At 32.5% G+C, this 22,378-nt stretch overlaps 4 protein-coding genes across 8 annotated transcripts in view; 3 read left to right on the forward strand and 1 right to left on the reverse strand.

Annotated features, from left to right (window-relative positions):
• LOC126768396 (putative protein kinase C delta type homolog) overlaps positions 1-9,968 on the forward strand; it is a 35,665-nt gene extending 25,697 nt beyond the window's left edge. For all 5 annotated transcript variants that reach the window (XM_050486423.1, XM_050486424.1, XM_050486420.1 and 2 more), the window contains 7 exons: positions 1,682-1,818; positions 6,506-6,679; positions 6,974-7,128; positions 7,308-7,446; positions 7,591-7,779; positions 8,692-8,832; positions 9,386-9,968. In XM_050486423.1, the coding sequence (XP_050342380.1) occupies positions 1,682-1,818; positions 6,506-6,679; positions 6,974-7,128; positions 7,308-7,446; positions 7,591-7,779; positions 8,692-8,832; positions 9,386-9,535 (1,085 nt within the window). In that variant the 3' untranslated portion in view covers positions 9,536-9,968. The remainder of the gene's footprint in view (positions 1-1,681; positions 1,819-6,505; positions 6,680-6,973; positions 7,129-7,307; positions 7,447-7,590; positions 7,780-8,691; positions 8,833-9,385) is intronic.
• A 395-nt stretch (positions 9,969-10,363) lies between these two features.
• On the reverse strand, positions 10,364-15,186 carry LOC126768401 (uncharacterized). Its single transcript, XM_050486428.1, has 7 exons — positions 14,860-15,186; positions 14,586-14,778; positions 14,394-14,477; positions 13,801-13,963; positions 12,018-12,310; positions 11,379-11,506; positions 10,364-10,612 (listed from the first exon to the last, which is right to left on the reverse strand). Exons 1-7 carry the CDS (start codon positions 15,013-15,015, stop codon positions 10,421-10,423), a joined length of 1,209 nt encoding a protein of 402 aa, XP_050342385.1. The 5' UTR covers positions 15,016-15,186; the 3' UTR covers positions 10,364-10,420.
• Positions 15,187-15,483: 297 nt separating this feature from the next.
• Positions 15,484-22,304, forward strand: LOC126768403 (pre-mRNA-splicing factor ISY1 homolog). Its single transcript, XM_050486432.1, has 7 exons — positions 15,484-15,593; positions 15,780-15,802; positions 16,180-16,343; positions 19,694-19,897; positions 20,750-20,899; positions 21,939-22,030; positions 22,105-22,304. The coding sequence occupies exons 1-7, from the start codon at positions 15,591-15,593 to the stop codon at positions 22,267-22,269; spliced, it is 801 nt and encodes a 266-aa protein (XP_050342389.1). The 5' UTR covers positions 15,484-15,590; the 3' UTR covers positions 22,270-22,304.
• Positions 16,415-18,995, forward strand: LOC126768398 (uncharacterized). Its single transcript, XM_050486426.1, has 2 exons — positions 16,415-17,907; positions 18,350-18,995. The coding sequence occupies exons 1-2, from the start codon at positions 16,539-16,541 to the stop codon at positions 18,949-18,951; spliced, it is 1,971 nt and encodes a 656-aa protein (XP_050342383.1). The 5' UTR covers positions 16,415-16,538; the 3' UTR covers positions 18,952-18,995.
• Positions 22,305-22,378: the final 74 nt, after the last annotated feature.

The following is a 22,378-nucleotide window of genomic DNA, read 5'->3' on the forward strand; positions in this document are numbered from 1 at the left end:
TAATTCGTGTCCAAAACAAAAACTGATAAACAAACCTGTTTTCCGTTTCATTTTGTTACTGAAAGCTTAATAGAGGATAAATAAAGCGAAATTTATTTATACTATCACTTAAAAAACAAACAAAGATCGGATATATTTATAGTGGCAAGTCGTGCATTCTATTACATAATAAATATATTATTTAATATGGTATTTAGTAAAAATATAATTTATAAATTATTTTCATCAGTTTCTAGTAATAAAAATGTGAAGATAGATTAAATACTGTTTCTTACTGAAGTAGAGTTCTGACTGACATAGTTAAAAAAACGTTATTGTAACGATATAACTAAAAGTAAATTATTGAAAAAAATCAATAACAATTATGATTATTTCTCGTGTATTTGCAAACAAGCTATGATTATAAAAATAAAACTATGTTGTCTTTATTCATTTAAATAAATAAATATTTAACAATGTAGAGTCGTTGCGTCTATCTAATGCAGTTGAATGCAGTAGAAATAAAACGGTGTAATGTTGTTTTATTTGCCATAATTATTCAATTGAGACATTGAGTTAATGCATTGCCAGAACAACTAATTGTATTAATTAATACGATTTGCTTCTGGCTAATATAGTCTGTATTATATTTAACATGTGTACCAACTATTAGTCCTTAATTCTATATTTAAAAGTTAGTTTAAGGTATGAATTGGAAAAAAAAAGAAAAAAAACAAGACAATATTTGAATTATCTGAAAAAAAAGGTATTACCTAAAACTAACGATAAGCTAGACTTACAATTAAATCATAGTGAGTTAAGTTAACCTAAGTAGATTAGGTTTAATATTAACTACACAGTAGAACCAAAATCCATGAATTTAAATGATAATAATCTTCGATTACATAGATTATATATATGTAAGTTTACATTTTCTGATGTAAATTATTATTGCACTTTCAAATTGTTTTATCGATTTTATATATAAAACGTGCAATAATTTTTCGGCGATTTTATAAAGTAAATTACCTATCGCTTATCATAAATTTTCAATATTTAGTATCGACCTTGATATTGCTGCGTGCAGAATATTTTTAGAGCGCACGTGATTTTTCTAACACTATGAAAGTATTTTGTCTTACTTATAAATATTGTGAAATTGTTGATACTACTATATTTTTATTAGAAACATACATTCATCTGCCTAATTAAAAAAAAAAACGGGCTATTTTATTTGCTTACTAGACATAACAATACCTAGTTCAATTAGATTTTTGAAAATATGATTTAAATGTAATTTAACGTGTTGAATTTCGACTTTGCATACGATTTGTTAAAATAAGGCAACTTGTGATAAGTACTTGTAAATTAAAAATATGCATATGACGTAAACAATCAAAACAAATTATTTTATAATCTTTATAAATCCGCAATACATGAAAATGCGCCAGAAGTATGTGTGTGTATGTATCTACATATATATACAATTTTTTTAATAACTAAGAGAATTCGGAAGTTCTCATACATCGTAACACCTCCTAAAACAGCATGTTTTAAAATTATATTGTATAGGAGATAATTTTAAAAATCACAATATATTTTTATCTGTTAACTAATTTTGTTATGAACTAGTTTTAGTTTAGTTTTTCTATATATTCAAATATAACGTTTAATACAATGAATTGTTTTTAACCTTTTCCAGAACATTCGAAGGCATACGAACTCTTCAGAAAAACTGGACGATTTACACCTCCCGCAAGATTCATTCCACGATTCAGAAAATATACGATTGAGGATTTTCAGTTTATAAAAGTCTTAGGCAAAGGAAGCTTTGGCAAGGTGAGTGTTATCTTTAGACAAATTAAACGTTAAGAATAGTAAAACTATATCATAATATAAATACTGTTTTGTTTCGAAACATAACTTAGATTTAAATTTTCAAAACATCTGTTAAATAAAATCCATATACAACAGAACAAAATCATTTCAAAATAGATTTTTTTTTTTCTTTTGCAAGCATATTTTTTATGTTTGAAATTAAATTTTGCTGGTCAAGTTACTTGAATTATGTGTGAATAATTTTCACTATGTATTTATACCGATATCGCTCTTATTTACCAGTGATGTCATTACTGTTTAATTTTTATTTAGAAGAAGGGTAATTATATACGCTGACAGTAAGCGGTCTGGGGTGGATGACTGACCATAGGGTTGCCTGTTTGCTAGTCTGCTTTCCTAAATTATTTATAAAAAATTAAATGAATTGTGAAACTAGCGTATCATCGTAAGTCGGTTTTTAACATTTTACGGTCGAGTCGAGCATCGATAGAATAGCTTTGATTGCCAATGTTGTTTCAAAATCAAATTTTATTAATACAGTATTGTATCTTACTATACAGATGAAATAGATTAAATTACAATAAAATAAGTAAAAAAACATTTTTAACGACACAATTTCAAAATTGCCATTTTAAGTTTTAATATATTTTATTATGTTTTTATAACATTCAAAAATTGTAACTGTAAGGCTTTCAACACTTGTCTTTTTATAATAAAAATATACTGTTACTATATAACATAAATGTGTAAAAAAGGGGCGGATGTATTTTACTATATCAATGTATTATTTTCTGCCGTTGACCCAATTGTCAATAGTGTGGAGTGCCAGAGAATCGACAAATGCTAGAGCTAAATTTGGCTTACTATGTTTACAAAGGTATTCATAAATATTAGGCCTTTGATTTGAAATTATCGTTTTATTTTTTCTTAATAATAATTTCAACGAAAACAACTTTTTATATAAATGAAGTCTTCACCGTCTAGCGCGTCTTTCATATGCGGATATTTATTTAGGGAACTTATATCGTGCGTAGAAATAATACTACTCAATATGATTATTTTTATTTAACTGCTCATGGTAATATGTGTGGGTCAAATCTTGTAACTTAATTTCATAAACCAGTTCCACCTAATCAGTAGATATAATCTTTAGTGTTGGTGACAATATATTCTAGTATAGGTATTAAGTAATATAGTCTGTACAAAATGGCCGTTATGGTCGATTCTTTATTAAAATGTATTTTTTTATAAAACACTGATCGATAAACTAAATTCTCACTTTTTATAAATATTAGAATATTCTTATTAAAGTATAACTCACTGACGCGTTAGAATTATATAATCAGGAGAAACTATAATTAAAGCTTACAATAACGGATTATACGCAGTTCGTACAATAAGTCAATGCGCAGTTTGTCACAATAGTTTATCAAATGTCTTTCAGAACGTAAACATGCCTCACACTTATCGGTCTCGCGTCTGTGCTGCCGGTTCTAAATCGTTTTGTTGTAGGCGAAAGCTACTTATTTCTTGGCAAATTCCCTAATCTTATTTTTTTAATATTATTTTTAGAATGACAAGTTCGCGTATATATTTTGCAATTTTATTGACCATATTCAAGGTTCATTGAAAAACGTATTTCAAAATCTTTGATGATCTATCAAGAAATTGGTTTATCTTTATACCTATATATAAGGTAGACGTTTGTCTTTTAAGCGTAAATCCATTTTGTAATTGAAATAGTAACATTTTTTTTTATTTTGGCGCACTGGTTGAATTCATCATGGCCAAGATTAAAATAGAACGTGTTTTTAATTTAGGTATAGGTAACAAAGAAGCGACACAAAGTTTTCAGTATTTTACATCATAAATACTTTACTGTTTTTTTTACATACAAAACAATGTATTTCTATGTACAGTAACAGCCTGTAAATGTCCCACTGCTGGGCTAAGGCCTCCTCTCCCTTTTTGAGGAGAAGGTTTGGAGCTTATTCCACCACGCTGCTCCAATGCGGGTTGGTGGAATACACATGTGGCAGAATTTCGATGAAATTAGACACATGCAGGTTTCCTCACGATGTTTTCCTTCACCGAAAAGCACGAGATGAATTATAACAGAAATTAAGCACATGAAAATTCAGAGGTGCTTGCCCGGGTTTGAACCCACGTTCATCGGTTAAGATTCACGCGTTCTTACCACTGGGCCATCTCGACTTTTTCTATGTAGACATATCATTATTTATAACAATAGTACAATATTTACCTGGTTATTATTACTAGATTATATTTTATTTCACCTATTTATATATTTAAATCTTGCATGCAAGCATTCGATGGAGCTGAAAATATATTATTATTTATCGCTTTAGTAGAGATTATACAAAAGTTTTTTTTTTTGAAAAGGGTTTTTATAGGAATCTGTTTTCAATTGGGCTTAATTAAACGATTTCAGAAATGTAAAATAAATAAAGAGTCGTGTTGCAAACATAATTATGATCACACTGACGTTTTTGTCAATAATTGTTTCAACGTTACGAAATTCAAAACGCATAAAAGTAAATATATCTGCCCCACAAACAAAAATATAAAAAAACGAAAGTGGGTTACTAGGAAATGTTTTGTTATGCAACTCTTAAAAACCGTATAATTTTATTTAAAATATATTTTCATCTATGTTCCGTTTTAGTCACAATTTTTTTTTTACCAACAAAAAACATAGTTTCAATTTTTTTACTCGTATAATATCACTGGATTAAAAAAAAAATACAAACTGATGACATTAAACAAGGTATCTCTTATGTAAACAATTTAACAACTACATCTCGCATTAATTCGTTTTATATTTATAACGTGACGAAAGCATAACTAATTTATGTCGAGAAACAATTTAAATTGCATGTAAACTATTTCATAATAGTGGCGACATTAGACGAGGTGTAGGTAGAAAAGTGTCAGTCATAGTAATTCTTCTTATTAAATGTGGTTTTTCCTCCTCTCGGTCGATTTATTTTACTATATTACAAATACGATACAGCTAATTTAATAATCTTGGATGAGTTCTGTTTTTAAAAAGACAAAATTATTTTCTTAATTGTGGTCGATTCAAAAGAGCGAATGACAAATATATCGTTAACATATGACGCTTATGTCTCGGCAGCATGGAAATGTCAAATTATATTTATATCAACATGTTGAGTACGATGAACCTTCCGAAGAACAGTTACAGTAGGCACTTTGGCACCGTAACGAAAATTTTCACTGGGTTTGATATTTATCAGAATATGCTATTTAGGATACGATACTTTTGTTTATTAAATACAACAATATTTAGATGACTAATCGTATACATTACTAGTGACATAATTCGATGGTTATTTATTTCAGTTTGTAATTTAATTAGTTAATTTTTAGTTACGGTAAAGAGTTGAGACTAAATAGCCGATTTAAAACTGTCAATTATTCAGTCATTTGTAAATAATAATAATATCCTGGGACATTTTTGACACACGGCCATCTGATCTCAAATTAAGCTTGTACAAAGCTTGTGCTATGGAAACCAGGCAGCTAATATACTACATATACTACTTTTCTTTTGTAAATACATACTTATATAGATAACTACACCCAGACTCGGGACAACCATACATGTTCATGCACACAAATGTCTGTCCAGGGTGGGAATCGAACCGACAACCTTCGGCGTGAAAGGCAAGTATCTTCCAACCACGCCAACCGGCTCGTCATAATAATGAACAGGATAAGCATGTATTATCAAAGTCAGCGTCATACTCGTGTGTCTTTGTGTTCTGTATCAATTATTATATGGAGCGAAATCTGGCAGAAAATAATGGCAGCTTGCCACCTGCATTTCTCCTTTACCTGCCCTGCAAGTATTACTACATACACGGTCTATTCTCGGTTTTGACATCACTGTCCACATTCGTATGAAACGTCAAAGACCACGTGTCAATGGCCTCGGCCTCGTGTCTATTTGTAATCGATAACATACCCTTAGAATTACTATATGGATTTATAATTATATTCGAATTACTCACACCTGCTGCAATAAGACAATACAAAAATCATTGTCATAATTCCTCTTACAGCGTAGGTACATATTGTATGTATTGTAAGTGACAGGGTATTTAAATATGAGTTTAAAAATGGAATAAAGACTATAATTCGTTCATAGCTCAATTAAAATATCAATTAAAACCAGAACCACTCTTTACATCTTATAAAAGTAAATAAAAAAATAACAATTTATTAGACAATTTTAACAGTTAAAATAATTAGAGTAATCCTAGGTGTTCATCTCGTTAGGCACATGCTTAGAGACGAGGTAGTCGTTTTCTAGATCGTCTTCCCGGTCTCTCGGCGCATGGCCCAATTGCCTTTGACGATGGGCCAAATTACGGAGAAAGCGCTAATTTATTAGGATTAAAATGAAAACCTCGTACACGTTGCACGCTTGTCAAATATTTCTTGCTCGATAAATCAAAAGTGTTATAATGTTTTATGGATAAACATCAAAACGTTCTCGTTAATTACGACATTAAATATCAATTTGAAGAGCTTTTATGAATTTTAATGATATATGTAATTAATAACTTGTAGCCTGTAACTATGTCTTGTAGTATTTTATTAATAAAATAGTATTTACATTGAGATCTTTAAAACATTCCAGGTTATGCTAGCGGAGTTGAGAGACACGGAGTACTATTACGCTGTTAAATGTTTAAAGAAAGATGTCGTTTTAGAGGATGATGACGTAGAATGCACGCTGATCGAAAGAAAAGTCCTCGCACTTGGTACAAACCATCCTTACCTCTGCCATTTGTTCGCGACTTTCCAAACAGACGTGAGTATTTATTACATACATGACGCGCATTTAATTAACCAGTTATTTATACTGCAGCATATAAGCAATAAACCTATTTATAAATCATGTCATTTTTTCAAAATCATTTAATGATCTCTAGTCTTTAATACAGATAAACGCAATTATGTATACGCTAATAGGTGTACATTTGTTTTGAGGTTTTTAGAAGCATTACTTTGCACTTGAAGTTTTAAAAATATTTCGAAGAAATAAAGTAGACTACATCGATTTCAATAAAACGATGCGTGGGTGAAATGGTTATTACTTTTCTAGTCTCATCTGTTCTTCGTAATGGAGTACTTGAACGGCGGTGACCTAATGTTTCACATTCAACAAAGCGGCCGCTTTCCGGAAGCGCGAGCGCGGTTTTATGCGGCCGAAATCGTGTCGGGACTTAAATTTCTTCATAAAAGAGGAATTGTTTACAGGTAGGAATTTTAAAATACGGTTTAATTCGGTCACTGGTTTCATTTGCCGCCATCGTTGAAATGTGTTGTAAAGTTTTATTGCGTTTTTAGGGCTCCTTGGATGTGCCCATAAGATGAATGATTTATAATTGGCTATGTTTAAATCATATGGTATATAATCGATACATATATTTGTGCAGAGATTTGAAATTGGATAACATTTTGCTGGACTTCGACGGTCACGTGCGGATAGCAGACTTCGGCATGTGCAAGTTACAGATATATCTGGACAAGACAGCGGACACGTTTTGCGGCACACCGGACTACATGGCACCTGAAGTATTTATACTTTATTTAAAACCTCATTTGTTTTACCTTATTTTATTTATTTGTGTTCGTAGTGTATTTTCCTCTTTCATTCGTCTTACTCTAGCATTCTTGATTCCCTTACACGATCTTTTCATGATTATATATTTTTTTCAGATTATTAAAGGTCTAAAATACAGTCAAACTGTTGATTGGTGGTCATTTGGCGTATTATTATATGAAATGTTGATCGGCCAGAGTCCATTCAGTGGTTGTGATGAAGACGAGCTCTTCTGGTCAATATGTAACGAAATGCCCTCGTACCCGCGATTCCTGTCGTCAGAGGCTCTTAGTATATTAACAAGGGTATGTAAACATTAAAAAATAAAACTGAAAAACTTTTCTTAAAATATATCTGCTATCCAAACTGCAATAAATTTTTATTCTGAAATATTTATTTTACGAGAATATGTTTCAAGCATTTACGACCATTTAGGTAAATTAGGATGCGTCTATAAAATGACATGGATTTCAATAAATCCATATCATATTGAATGATATTTTCTTGGTGGTATCAGTATGGTATCGCCAATGTCTATGGGCGGTGGTGAGTACTTATCATCATTTGCCCGTCCTACCTATTTCTTAATAAAAAATATATCGTGAGCATCTTTTCGATAAGTCTCATATTTTCATAGATTACGCGTACTAAACAACTGCACTTAAATTTAATTTTAAGTTTTTTATTCTTACCTCAAAAATAACAATTATAAATATTGTACGATAACTATACAACATTATATGGACAACAATACTGCTTCTATGCTCATAGTGTCAATCGTATCCGTACCTTAAGTTTTTTTATTTATTATTTATTTTATAAAGTTTTTACCGGGGTTGTCTGATATAAATAGACAGCTTCTACAGTAACAGTAACAGCCTGTAAATGTCCCACTGCTGGGATAAGGCCTCCTCACCCTTTTTGAGGAGAAGGTTTAGAGCTTATTCCACCAACCACCTTCATTCACACCTGCTCCAATGCGAGTTGGTGGAATACACATGTGGCAGAATTTCGATGAAATTAGACACATGCAGGTTTCCTCACGATGTTTTCCTTCACCGAAAAGCACGAGATGAATTATACACAGAAATTAAGCGCATGAAAATTCAGAGGTGTTTGCCCGGGTTTAAACCCACATTTATCGGTTAAGATTCATGCGTTCTTACCACTGGGCCATCTGGACTTATACAACTTCTACAAGTATTGTATTTTCGTAGCTTTTGGACAAAGACGCACGCACGCGGTTGGGGGGCGCGGAGTGTATGCACGGCGACATCAGGGACCAGGACTTCTTCCATCCCGTACAATGGGATCGGCTCGAGAGACGCGAACTAGACGCGCCCTTCAAACCACGAGTGGTGAGATTTCATCTGTTCTTATAGCAATTATTTTGGGATAAGTTTGTGTTGTTTACTTACAAATATTGCCGTAAAATCAAAAACAACTTTTTAGATTTAAGATTAAAAAAGTTAAAATGTATTAAAGAATAACAGACTCACTGACATATCAGCGCACAACCCAAAGCGCTCATCACTGATACACGTTTGGCTTACGAAAAATAATTTAGTTGTAAATGTTTCAATTAGAATGAATTGATTCGGCGAGCCGGATGGCGTGGTTGGTAGAACTTCTTAGATTCCCACCCAGAACAGACATTTGTGTGCATAAACATGTCCGTTTGTCCTGAGTCTGGGTGTAATTATCTATATAAGTATGTATTTACAAAAGAAAAGTAGTATATGTAGCATATCAGTGGTCTGGTTTCCATAGTACAAACTTTGCTAAATTTGGGATCACATCGATGTGAATAATGTCCCAGGATGTTATTTATATTATTATAATTTAAAGTAATTTTATATTCGTTTGAAAAACAGAAATATTGACATTAAAAATCAAAAACAATTGTTACAGAGACATCCAATGGATACCCAATACTTCGATCGGGCTTTCACGGGCGAGCGGCCGCGGCTCACTGCTGTCGAGCCTCAGGTCCTCAAATCGATGGACCAGGAACCGTTCAGAGGATTCTCGTACACAAATCCCAACGCTACAGACCGCTAAAATACACCTTCCAGTTAAGCAATAAGGTTTAAATTACAATTACACTATGCCATGTGATTATGGGGAAAGTGAATTAAGCAATTTAAAGGACAATCATCACAAGACAATGGTTAAAGTAAATTGCAGTTACTTGCCAACCATCCTTTGGTAATTTTTTTATCAAATCGAGTGAGATTAAAAAAAAAAAAATTTTTTAAGCATTGAAAAGTTTTATTTATAACAAAATGATTATGTAATATAAAAATTGTACATATCAATTAGGCGGAGTAGTATCGTGTCTGGTACACAAATTGTATTCGATGAATGTATCACGATGTTGTATTCATATTTTATATATAATAGTTTACACCGAAGTGGTTTTTATAATTTAAGTAGATTTTCATCATATTATAACGAATGTAACAATATTTAGATAATAAATGATATAAAGTTATATCTTTCTTTATTTGTTCTTATTTACAATTATTTTCATTGGATATTCTTATAAAAAATATAATATTATGCCATTTTATGTTTGTACGATGAAAAGAACATATTGAAGTGCATTCACCGGAAGTAGATTTGGACATTATAAAATACTTGCTTACTTAATATTCCGCTAAATAATAATTGCTCCAGAATTTCTATATGTAAGCAATTACAATATGAAAAAAATACAAAAAAAATATTTTACTTTAATAAAAAATTTGAACAATTAATGTTTAAATAATAATAACCACAATAAAAACAATATGATAAGAATAATAAAAAAAAAAACCTACTATTATTCGTTTTTATTATTGCTTTTTTTTCTTAAACATTACCACCTTTGCTTCAAAATTATTAAATATATATATATATATATATATATATATATATATATATTAGACAAAAAACAATAGTATGTCATTTGTCGTATATCAAAAGCTCGTAGATGTCACTCTCAGTGGTTACGAAGAGATGGTGGGCATTTTCGTCTTCATACACGTCCAATGCGGTGATTTTGTTTATCGAAGTTTCTGAGTAGTTTTGTAAGTAGAATCGTAGCTCTGGCGACGTTAATTTTTTGATCAAATTACTCGTAAGGAAAATTTCGATCTGAATAAATAATAATAAACGATTTAAGTTTTCGTAAAGTTATTTTATATGATAATAACCTATTTCTTTTTAAAATCCGTTGATTATCCTTATTTATTCTTGCTCGCTTGTATTATTTTTGTTCAATTTGTTTGATGTGAGTATTCAAAGAGAGTGTCGGATTCAAAGAGTGTCGGCAGATTGTGCAGAACCGAAACAAGCTGACAAGGTTTATTAAGAATAAAAATAAATTTGAATATTTTTGATGGAATGAATAACATAAAAAAAACTGTTAAATAAAATATTTAATCTGTTAGCAGTCCGTTATTAAGTTATAATTTAAAAGTTAAGGAGATCGCCACGTACTTCCTACTGATTTTATCAATATAGCCGTAGACGAAAAATGTTTATAGACCTAAATTATTAAGACAATACACAGTAAAAAATTTATTATTTAAAAAGAGATAAGAGCTTATTCCACCATGCCGCTCGAATGCGGATTGGAGGATATTCATGCGACAAAATTTTCAACGAGTACATGCACGTTTCCTCGCAATTCCTTCATCGCTGAGCATAAGATGAATTATAAACATGAATTGATCACATGATAATTCAGCGTTGCTTGCCCGGGTTTGAACCCACAATCTGCGATTAAGATTCAGGTGTTCTTGCCACTGGGCCGTCACGGCTCTTCATATACAGTAACAGCTCATCAATATGTCACAGCGGGACAAAAGCACTAAAGGTGAAACATTTTAGAGATCGATTATTAGATTGCCGTCCAAACCTTGCCATCTTCGTATCCCAGTACCAAGACGGGCCCATGTTCCATCACACACGTGAGCCCTGGACAAGCAGCTACTATTTGATCTCCACGGTTTTGCGAGTGGATTTGGAACTCTTTTTCAGCAGACACTTATTGAAGGAAATATTTTTATATATGTAATTGCAGTCATTTATATACATAATAACAAATATTTATTGCACATTTGTAAAAGTCGCGTATACTTGATCCTGTGCTTTCGCTTGTGCAGTAATGGCAATTATTGGATGGAGTAAAATAAAAACTATGCGTACGTCATTTTTATGTATACTAGGTGAGGTAGAGCTTTGTGCAATCTCATCTGGGTAGGTACTATCCACTCATCAGACTAACGCAAAACAGCAGTATTTAGTATTGCTGTGTTCCGATTTAAAAGGTGAGTGAGCTAGTGTAACTATGGGTACGAGAGACATAACATCTTAGTTCCAGAGTTTGGTGGCGTATTGGCGATGTAAGGGATGTTTAATATTTCTTACAACAATAATGTATATAGGCGGTGGTGACCACTAACCATTTTATCATGCTTCTAATATATAAATACATTCGACTGAATAGCAAAGCCCTTTCATCAAGTAAAAAATGCCAGAATGAAGACAAACTCACCCGCACAGAGCGCACTAAAGGTCCCAAACATGTATGGCTTCGTATCCAGGTAATACATGGGAATATCCAACTCAAAAACTTTCTCAATCTTTTTGCAAGCCATATCGACGTGAAGAACATCTCCTCTCTTTAGTAAAACATAAACTTCCTCCTGGTGTATGTGCAGACCACATATGGAATCTCTATTGCCATAATATTTTGCCATAACTTTAACATCCCATTCACATTTATCAGCTTTGTATACCCACAAAACATTTTTTATATCAATAACATAGCAACAATTTGAATACACCCTGAAAAGCAATTATTTATTATTCCAACCACAAGAGGAGTAAACCCAAATAAACAACTTTGACACCGAAATCATTGGTCACCGATATCAAAAGATATCGCATCACTGGTCGAGATATATATTAGTCTATGATATTCACTATGGATTCGCCAAAAAATGGCGTTTTAAATGTCCGCTAAGTTGTAAGCGGAACTTCGAAAGTTAAATTAATGTGGTTATAACTAGTTAAGTGGAATAGTGTTGTATTATAAATGAAAGTAAAATATTAAGAACCGTTAAAAGTGCATAATACAGCAGAACAATTAGAAAATCGCATGTTATTTTGGTAAATCGACGGTTTGTTTACCTTTACTCCTACTCCTATTGGAATAGGGTTGGTTGGAAACATAAGGTTGGTTTGTAACGGTTTTTTTCACGACTACGACGACAATAAGTACTTAATAGAGAGTAAACTGAACGTCGAATACTATAGTACTAATTAGATGATAACAGTTAGTTGAAGTCTTGAGGTTGCAAAAGAAAATACATAAAAAGCATGATGACGATGAAAGATGCAGTTCTAAAATCTACATGCTCTTGCATATATCGAAATATGACACGAAAATTAAGATTATAAATCTTTGGACGAAGGGCGTTAGAATTTATAAAGCGAAACTAATAATCTGTGGCACGTTCGGAGACCATTGGATGGATTATCCAATTTAGACCTGGCGACTACCTTATTTAGATATTTTATATATTGTCCAGATGATGCAATAACTAAAACGTTAATAAATTAGAAGAAAACGTGAATGAATAATATCACTTTTTGCGTCAAGTTATCCACATTTAAATAACTTCTATTCAATTACACGGCCTTCCTTTACAAATCTTATATGTATATTTCTAATGACTGCCTCGTTGGTCTAGTGGCTTGATGTAAGGCCGCAGACCCGGAGGTCCTGGGTTGATTTCCCGGTCGTCGGGCCAATAAAAAAGTTATTGGGTTTTCCTGTCAGAAAATTCTCAGTAGCATCCCGGAGTCTGTAATTTGGAAGTGTGTACACACCCGTGCCTCGGTAAGTATGTAAAGCCGTTGGTCCTGCGCCTGAACTCTTTCCGGTTGTGTCGGATTGCCGTCCCATTGGATTATAAGCGTTAGGGAATAGAGAGTGCACCTGTGTTTGCGCACACACTTGTGCACTATATCTCCTGCGTAGTTGGCTAATCTCTCTTGAAATTGGCCGCCGTGGCCGAAATCGGTCTGGAGGACATTATATTACTAATATTATAAAAGAGAAAGTGAGTTTGTTTGTTACGCTTACAAGTCTTAACTTCTCACCCTATCATTATAAAATTTTGCATACACTTTGTCAGGGGTACAGAAAGGAATACTTTTTTTTTCATGTAATGGAAACCTTTAAAAACATAGGGTAACCTAACACTGAAGCTGCGAACAGTAACTAATGATTAATATTTTTGAAAATGCATAAATGTTATCATACAACTTACTTGAATGAACTTATATCATAAAGAATTGCTTTTCTTACTTGAGTACAATCACAGTTTTTATGATGTAATTTATTTATAAGGGTGAGCACATTGTACCCAATCACACCATCCTTTGGTAGACTCAATTTAACACTTAATGAACTATTTTCATCATATTCAAGACCTTAAACATAAATTTATATTAAAATATAATGATTAATTATATAGAATATGAGATTGTGGAATAAAAGATTTAAAGGTTGCAAATTGTATATTTGAAAATGGTAAGAACAACTGAGTTTTCCATGTAATCAAATTAAAATACTTTTCAGGCATTAAGGAATAAGCTCCAAGCCGTCTCCTCCAAAAGGGAGACCTTAACTCAGCAGAGGGACATTCACAGGCTGTTAAATGAAACAGGCTTATTCTTTATCAAGACTTTGATTATTATTTATCTAGACTAAATAAAGATTGGGGACAAGTCATTTATCCAACAGCAGAAAATTATCAAGCTATTTCCTTACTCTATTATGAATGAAAATAAATACATTTTACATACATTTATTTATAGTTAAGTTATAGTTTTCTTAATTGGTTTTTATTCTTTAACTTACATGTTGTGTTTATATTTTTCATAAGTATAAAATTTTCTAGAGCAAAATACTTGACAGCCTCATTTGTCACAATTATAAGATTATCTAAAATGAATAAACACTTTACATCAATAAAATAAATATATTATATGAAGTATTATTTATGTAATGAATATATAAAGCTTGTTTATTGTTTAAATATTTTATTATTACCCTTATAAACACAAACACTTCTAATAAGTTCAAATGTATAATGATGGCGGCAACAGACAGCTGCATTTTTAACATTATACCATCGCTGAGCACTTTGAATTATATCTCTACAGCCTAATGTAGATTTTTCAAAAAAAGACAAGCCTTTATTATCAATTCCATATTCTATCAACTTGTCCCAGATATTAAAATGCTATAGAAAATAAATTTTGTCAATGACACATTTTAATTCGATAGTCTTGTTTTGTATTAATAACTAGTAATACAGCCTTACTTGACAATAATATTCAACAACGTCGAGCCAATATTTATTGACAAACATAGAGTTTAACAAAGATTTAAAATCCAATTTCCTGAATATTACTAGTAAAATATCGGCTGGACAGTTCGCCCAATAAGATATGTGTTTACTTGAATTCACTAAAGGCATGATTAATAAGCTAGAACAAATATTATATTCTCAAAAATTGTACTGTAATCAGGATAATTGTTTTTAATTTTGAGGACACAAATTATATTAGCTACACTATGCGAGTATGCATTTGTTTATTTTTAGAATAAGAAAAGAAAACAACAGAATAATAACAACACTGACAGCAGGTGCCGTCTGTCAAGTGTCACACACAGTCATAACTACAGTCATAACTCATATTTAACAGTATTTCAATGTTAAAAATATCGTCAGTGTAACATCATGATAATTGTATTGACTGCAAAACTATTCATCAAAATCCCTTACAACAACAAAGCATAAATATTACTCATGAATAAGATTAACCTGACAGTTGTCGTCAGTTTGATTGGATGAAAACAGCCGTATGACGAAATGCTTTTGCCTTTCTGAATTCCGAAAATCTTATGAAAACATTTGTCACATGTCAGCATTGACACTTTTAAAGTGTCATATTGTCAATGTCAAAGCAAGCCTTAGGAGAGCATTGTTTGGAAAATATAACTTTCTTGTAACTATAAATTGTAATTATTAGTTAAGAACAATAAGTTAACATGGTAAGTAAAAGAATTGTATTAACTCTAAATAATAGTATTGAAACAATAATATCTTCTTGAATTCAGTTTTATTTACACGCAATAATGTGTTTTTTAAAGAGTTTAACTATTTATAGTTGCGTTTTGTTGTTTTTGTATCTAATAAAAACGATAGTTATATATTATAATATTGTTATTTCATTACAGGCAAGGAATGCAGAAAAAGCTATGTAAGTTCATAAATTAATAGTTACCAAATGCAAATTATCCCAAATATTATCTAAAATTTTCTATTTGTGCCAAACATTTATTCAATGATTCAATGTAATCCTTTAATTGGATGGTGTTTAATGAAAGAAAATATTATTTATTTTTTCACCTCAAACAAGCATCAAGCTTCAACTTAGCAAAGTATTCAAAACTTCTGATTTATATTAAACTTTACAAAAAGCCACAAATAATTTTTAATGTATCATTTGTTCATAATTAATTTACTAGAACTAGTCAAATTAATTCTAAGTTTAAATTTACTCATCAATATATGCTAATAAGCTTAAGGCTTTTAAAAAGCGGAAACTATCGAAGCACAAGTTTTGTATTTTTAAAGGACGACATTGGCGCGTTGGCGCGCTGCACAAGTACAAGAAGCAGGCGGGCAAAGAGAGCGTCGCCCTTACCTTGCATCTGAGTGTAATGATCTACCACAAGCAGAGAAATGGAGACTTCAAATTGTCAGAGAAATTGCAAAAAAAGTTGCACAAATTCAAAATGGTAAGTTACATTATAAAGCCATAATGCAAATTAATTTAACAGGCATATTATATGAATTAAAAAAAAAAACATTATTCAAATGTATAAAAATCTATTAGGCTATGGTGGTAATAACACATCATAAAAACATTACAAAATTATGTAAAGTCGTAATATTTTCTACTATCAAGATCCAGATTATTCAAAAAAATCGGTATGGCTGAAGAACAAGTGAATGAAGCAAAGTCATCATATTCTCAGTCTCCAAGAGAACCGAGCATCAGATCAAGAAATGATTTTGAACCCCCTATTACACCTGTCATGCCTATAGAAAAGGTTCAGTCGCCTAAAGAACAATCATCTATTGCCAGTACTCTTCGTACATTACCAATCGCTACTATACCTGCGTCGTCCATTAAAGGTTCAGTTCAATTGTCACTAAAAAGTCAAAGAAGTAACAAAAATGAATCATTGGAACCGGTACAAGTGGAAAATAAAAGTTTAAGTCTAAGAGAAGATTTTAAAAACAAAAACGAAGAGAACTTGAGAGAGGATTCATTATCTAGTCCTAATGGTCGGAATAATAATAATAAAATAATAACAAAATCGCCTGAAGAACCTACGGAAAATACGGAAAGCTTACACGACACACCTGTTTACAGCAATATAAATAAAATATCAAACATGAGTAAAATACTAACAGATGAAGCCAATGCCTTGCGGGAATCGATAAAAAGCTTGTCTGAAGGTATCGTTCGCACAAAACAAGAATTAAAAAGTCAAAAAGAAGATGTTAATTTTCCGTATCACCTTTTTTTAATTGAAATCATAATTAACAAAATTAATATGAAATGTGAATGCTTTGAGTTAGATTACAATAACTTGATTATTGCAGCGACATTTTTAGGAAAACCACCGATAACCCTCTATGATTCTTCATATGGAAAAATTGATGATTTTTCCGATATTAATGTTGGGAAATCAGCCTTATTCGCCATGACATATGATAAGATATGTAGCATTCAAGATTTCGTCATTAATTTGACATTAACTAAACAACCACCTTGTTCAAATTGTGTTTCGAAAATTGCCGAAACGAAAATAGATTATACAAAAGAGTTCATAGAGCTACGAGAGGAACTCTGCAAGAAGTGGACCAAGGAGCAACCAAACGACAATATAATGTGTACAACGTCGACTCCACTAAACAGGAATATGTATTATCTGTCTTGTGGCGATAGCGGTCACAGCGATTCTATAGGTATTATTGAGTTAGCAACTCGGATGTCATTCCTTGGGAAAGAAATCACTACAGCGTTTTGCGCTTCCTCAAAACCCAAATGTACCTCAGTTTTGACGAAAGAAGACAATGGAATGTCAATGTACTCGTGTCAAAATGTTGAAATGGATGGACAGGGTAAAATCTTATTAGATGAAAATACTCTGACGAGAAAGGAAACACCGAAAAGTACTCACACGGCGTCAGCGAGAGGTTGTGAAAGTCCGCTATCTCAATTATCAAGCAGACAAGGATCCGCTAAACAATATTTAAACAAGAATGACTACATTCATAGATATCAACAAGGTATTGTATTTATAATTACCGTTCTTTTATTTACTTGTCGTATTATTTCTGCCAAGTAATACTGAAGTTAGGAAACTTGAAGTTAGGAAGTTGGCAGTGTTACACTCCCGTGCCTCGAAAAGTACATAAAGCACTTGATCTCTCTCCGGTTAAGTCGGATTGCCCGATAATCTGATGGGATTTATATGAGTATAGACAGTGCCAGGCCCGGAATTAGAGCTCCAGGCACTTTGAAGGCCCCCTCTATTCCGAAGCGGTTAGAGCAAAGTTATAATATTATTTTTGGCTGGATGCCTAGGCTTGTAGGTCTAGGCTGAATTCGGGGCTGTGTAGGGCATTTTGTGCGCACAAACTTACACACTGTAGTATCCATTGCGGCAGCCAAAAATCAATTAATTTATGGTACGAAAATTAATCAAAAAAATAAAATTATAATTTTCAGATGATTTGGCAAAATATGATGAAATATTTACAAAAATGAATACAAATGAGTTAAAAATTCGAGTCCCGAAAACGACTAAAATAGAGAGGATGGGTAAATATGATAGAATACAAGAGCTATGTTCATGCGAAGAGACACCTTATAATACCGGTGATCAAATACAATTTGGCTTACCCAGAGAGTTGAGCTATCCAGATAAGAGTCCAAATACGTATTCAACAAATTTGAAATACACGTATAAGGGTTATGACAACAGAGACAGAAAAATAATAAATGTCACTCCATCCAACTGCCCCGTCCCAATTAATATGGAAAAGAAAGTTCACCCACAACAAGATGTTTTTATATTAAAAATAGGCAAGAAACTAGAAACGCGCGATAAAAAAACTGATCTCGAAATAGAACTCGTAACTCCAAAGGCTCCAAGCGATAAACGGATAATTGATAACAATCACATTTCTCAGCAATGCAGTTCTAGTACATTAAAAGACAAATCTAAATCCGACACGAAGAAGGAAAAGAAAGCGAAGAAAAGCAAATCTAATTTAACAAATAAAAAAGGCAAAACCAAAAGTGGGACCAAGTCAAAAAAGAATAAATAATAGAAACAAGATACTCAATATAAAAAAACAAACTAATAAATATTCATTCATTTTCGTTCATGTTTTATTTGAACTTAAAATAATATGATGGAATTTGTTTAATGTAATTAGCTACCTAAGTTTAATTTATTTTAAGAAGACATAATATCATAGGATAAGAAATATATATATATATAAACTTTTTTTATTTATTAAGGTAGACGTGCAATGGTTCTTGATGGTGAGTGGAAATCGCCCATAGACTTTGCATTGAAAAAATATTAACATCTAAATGCTGCTTATTGCGTCCTGTAATGAAAGGTTATCTAATAATCCTTTAAACCCAAATCAGCATTACAACGTGCTGCAAAATGCTGTTCCGGTTTGGTGGTAAGGTAAATGGCGAGTGGTACTGGCTGACCAGTGGATTTGCAAAAATCAGTAAAAGTTTATTTTTATTCTACCGCTAAATAGCAATACTTAGTATTTTTGTATTCCGATTTGAAGAATCAGTGAGCCAGTGTAACTACAGGCACAAGGGACATAACATCTTAGTTCATAAGGGTCGTAGCGCATTGACGATGTATCACGTAAGGAATAATTAATATTTCTTATGGCGCCAAGGTCTATAGGGAGCGGTGAACACTTTTATCAGCCCGTACGCCTATAAATTAAAAAAACACATGTATATCCGTTGTTAGACTTATTAAAATACATCAATAAACGTCCTCTATATATTTCAAACGCTTGTTTGATGTTTTAGCTGGTCTTGGTGAGTTTCGTATTCGAGACTTAAACGATGAGATCAATAAACTGATGCGGGAGAAACGTCACTGGGAAGTACAAATAAAATCGCTCGGCGGGCCCGATCACGCTCGCGTCGGACCAAGGATGTTGGATCAAGACGGAAAAGAAGTGCCGGGAAACAGGGGATATAAATATTTCGGAGCCGCTAAAGACTTACCAGGTACATATTACATTTATTTACTAAGCTTTGTCAGTTATATATACTTATATCTTAAGCCTATTCCAATTGAAGGTGTAGAGATAAACAAACCTTAGATTTACATATTCCATGCGATTTGCTGCTAGCTCTCCTATATTGTACACCACAAACAGTTCTTGATTAATATATTTTTATTTATAATACAACAATAAATGTTAAGAAGCCGAGATGGCCCTGTGTTAAGAACGCGTGAATCTTAACCGATGATCGTGAGTTCAAACCCGGGCAAGCACCACTGAATTTTCATGTGCTTAATTTGTGTTTATAATTCTTCTCGTGCTTTACGGTGAAGGAAAACATCGTGAGGAAACCTGCATGTGTCTAATTTCACTGAAATTCTGCCACATGTGAATTCTACCAACCCGCATTGGAGCAGCGTGGTGGAATAAGCTCCAAACCTTCTCCTCAAAAAGAGGAGAGGAGGCCTTTAGCCCAGCAGTGGGACATTCACAGGCTGTTACGGACGGAAAATTATAATACAACACTATTCAATTTAAATACTTACATCTACATTAAAGTTACTATCAAAGTTTCGATAACAACTTCGCCGACGTTCGATATCCCAATTTTTTCATAAAGTTCTCAAGAAAATCATATTTTATTCAAGATCTCAACTAATGACATTGCGTCTATGTCGTTTATTTGTCTTTACTCCTATTCCAATAGTACGTCCAATAGGATACATATATATAGACAAAGACAAAATATTTTAGTACCGTTTTCTTCTGTTAGTTTTAGTGTTTTCAATTTAAAAAAAAATAGTTAATTATAATACATGTATTTTAGGCACTAATTTTGATGTTCTGTATATAGGTGTCCGTGAGCTGTTCGAGCAGGAGCCCCCCGCGGCGCCGCGACGGACTCGCGCCGACCTCATGCGTGACGTCGACGCGGATTACTACGGGTACAGAGACGACGACGACGGACTGCTGCTGCCGTTAGAACAGGAAGCAGAGAAAGAAGGTATGTTGTCTCTTTCAAGTAGACGCTGACACTAAGTGAATATGCATCTACTAAGCAAGCACTAGTCCCTGCCATCATGTATGATTATGCTATCGTAAACTTATAGTAACGTAACAGCCTGTTAATGTCCCACTGCTGGGCTAAGGCCTCCTCTACCTTTTGAGAAGGTTTGGATCTTATTCCACCAAGCTGCTCCAATGCGGTTTGGTAGAATACACATGTGCAGAATTTTAATGAAATTAGATATATGCAGGTTTCCTCACGATGTTTTCCTTTACTGTCAAGCACGAGATGAAATATAAACACAAATTAAGCACATGAAAATTCAGTGGATTTGAACCCACGATCATCGGTTAAGATTCACGCGTTCTAACCACTAGGCCATCTCGGCAACTTATAATGAATAAATATATATACATATAAACTACTCCTTACACCGACATTACGCAGATAATCGTGGATAGATGGATGGATCCTTGTGATTACACTGGAATACCGATTTTTGGTAGTTTTATGGATGAGTTAGGATAAATCATACTTTGGATTTACCTAAAACTTTAAAATAATGTCGTAATAAGTTATCACGTATAAACTGGCGATTTGGGAAGCTATATCATCGCTTATACATAAATAATTAACTTTGATTAATTGAAACCCACAACAAATATGGTGTAAAATTGCCCTAAAAATAAATTATGTAATAAAAAGTTTGAATGTTAAACTTCACAACCAACCATACTTAGGGAATAAAACTTTACACAACTATTATTATTAGTAGTACAGTTATAAAATATAGATAATAATGAAATAATCTAATTTCACTGAAATTCTGCCACAAGTGTACTCCATCAACCTGCATTGGAGCAGAGTGGTGGAATAAGCTCCAAACTGTCTCCTAAAAAAGGAAAGGAGGCCTTAGCTCAGCCGTGGGACATGCGTAGGCTGTTATTTTGTGAAGCATGTTAATAGAAGGACCATTGAAATGATTGAATGCAACTTGAGTAGTATAAAATAATCATTATAAATTTTGATCTTCTAGCAATAGAGAAAGCGGTTGATGAATGGAAAAGAAACAAAGAAGAAAATAGAGACCAGGAGACGACGGAAGAAGAAAATATTTACCCAGAAGACGTATGTACTAACTTATAATTTTGTAATAAATTAATATTAAATTTATAATTAATGTTTTTCATTAACTATTCTAGCCTGATGACAAGAGGATAGAAGACGAAGAAAATGAAAAACCAATGGAGACATCGCATGTGGCTGTCCCATCTCAGAAAGATGTAGAAGAAGCATTATTAAGAAGGAAAAAACAGGAACTTTTAGAAAAATATGGTTGTCTTGATGTAAAAATGGAAGAGAGCTAACGTAAGAATAAATTTATTTATAGGATATTTGTAACTAAAAATGCATTATTATTTTATATTTCCTATTCTCCTCTAGGATAAGTATAAACTTGGAATATTTAAAAAAAAT

This window comes from Nymphalis io, chromosome 5 (assembly GCF_905147045.1).
Source record: "Nymphalis io chromosome 5, ilAglIoxx1.1, whole genome shotgun sequence".
Lineage (NCBI taxonomy): Eukaryota > Metazoa > Arthropoda > Insecta > Lepidoptera > Nymphalidae > Nymphalis > Nymphalis io.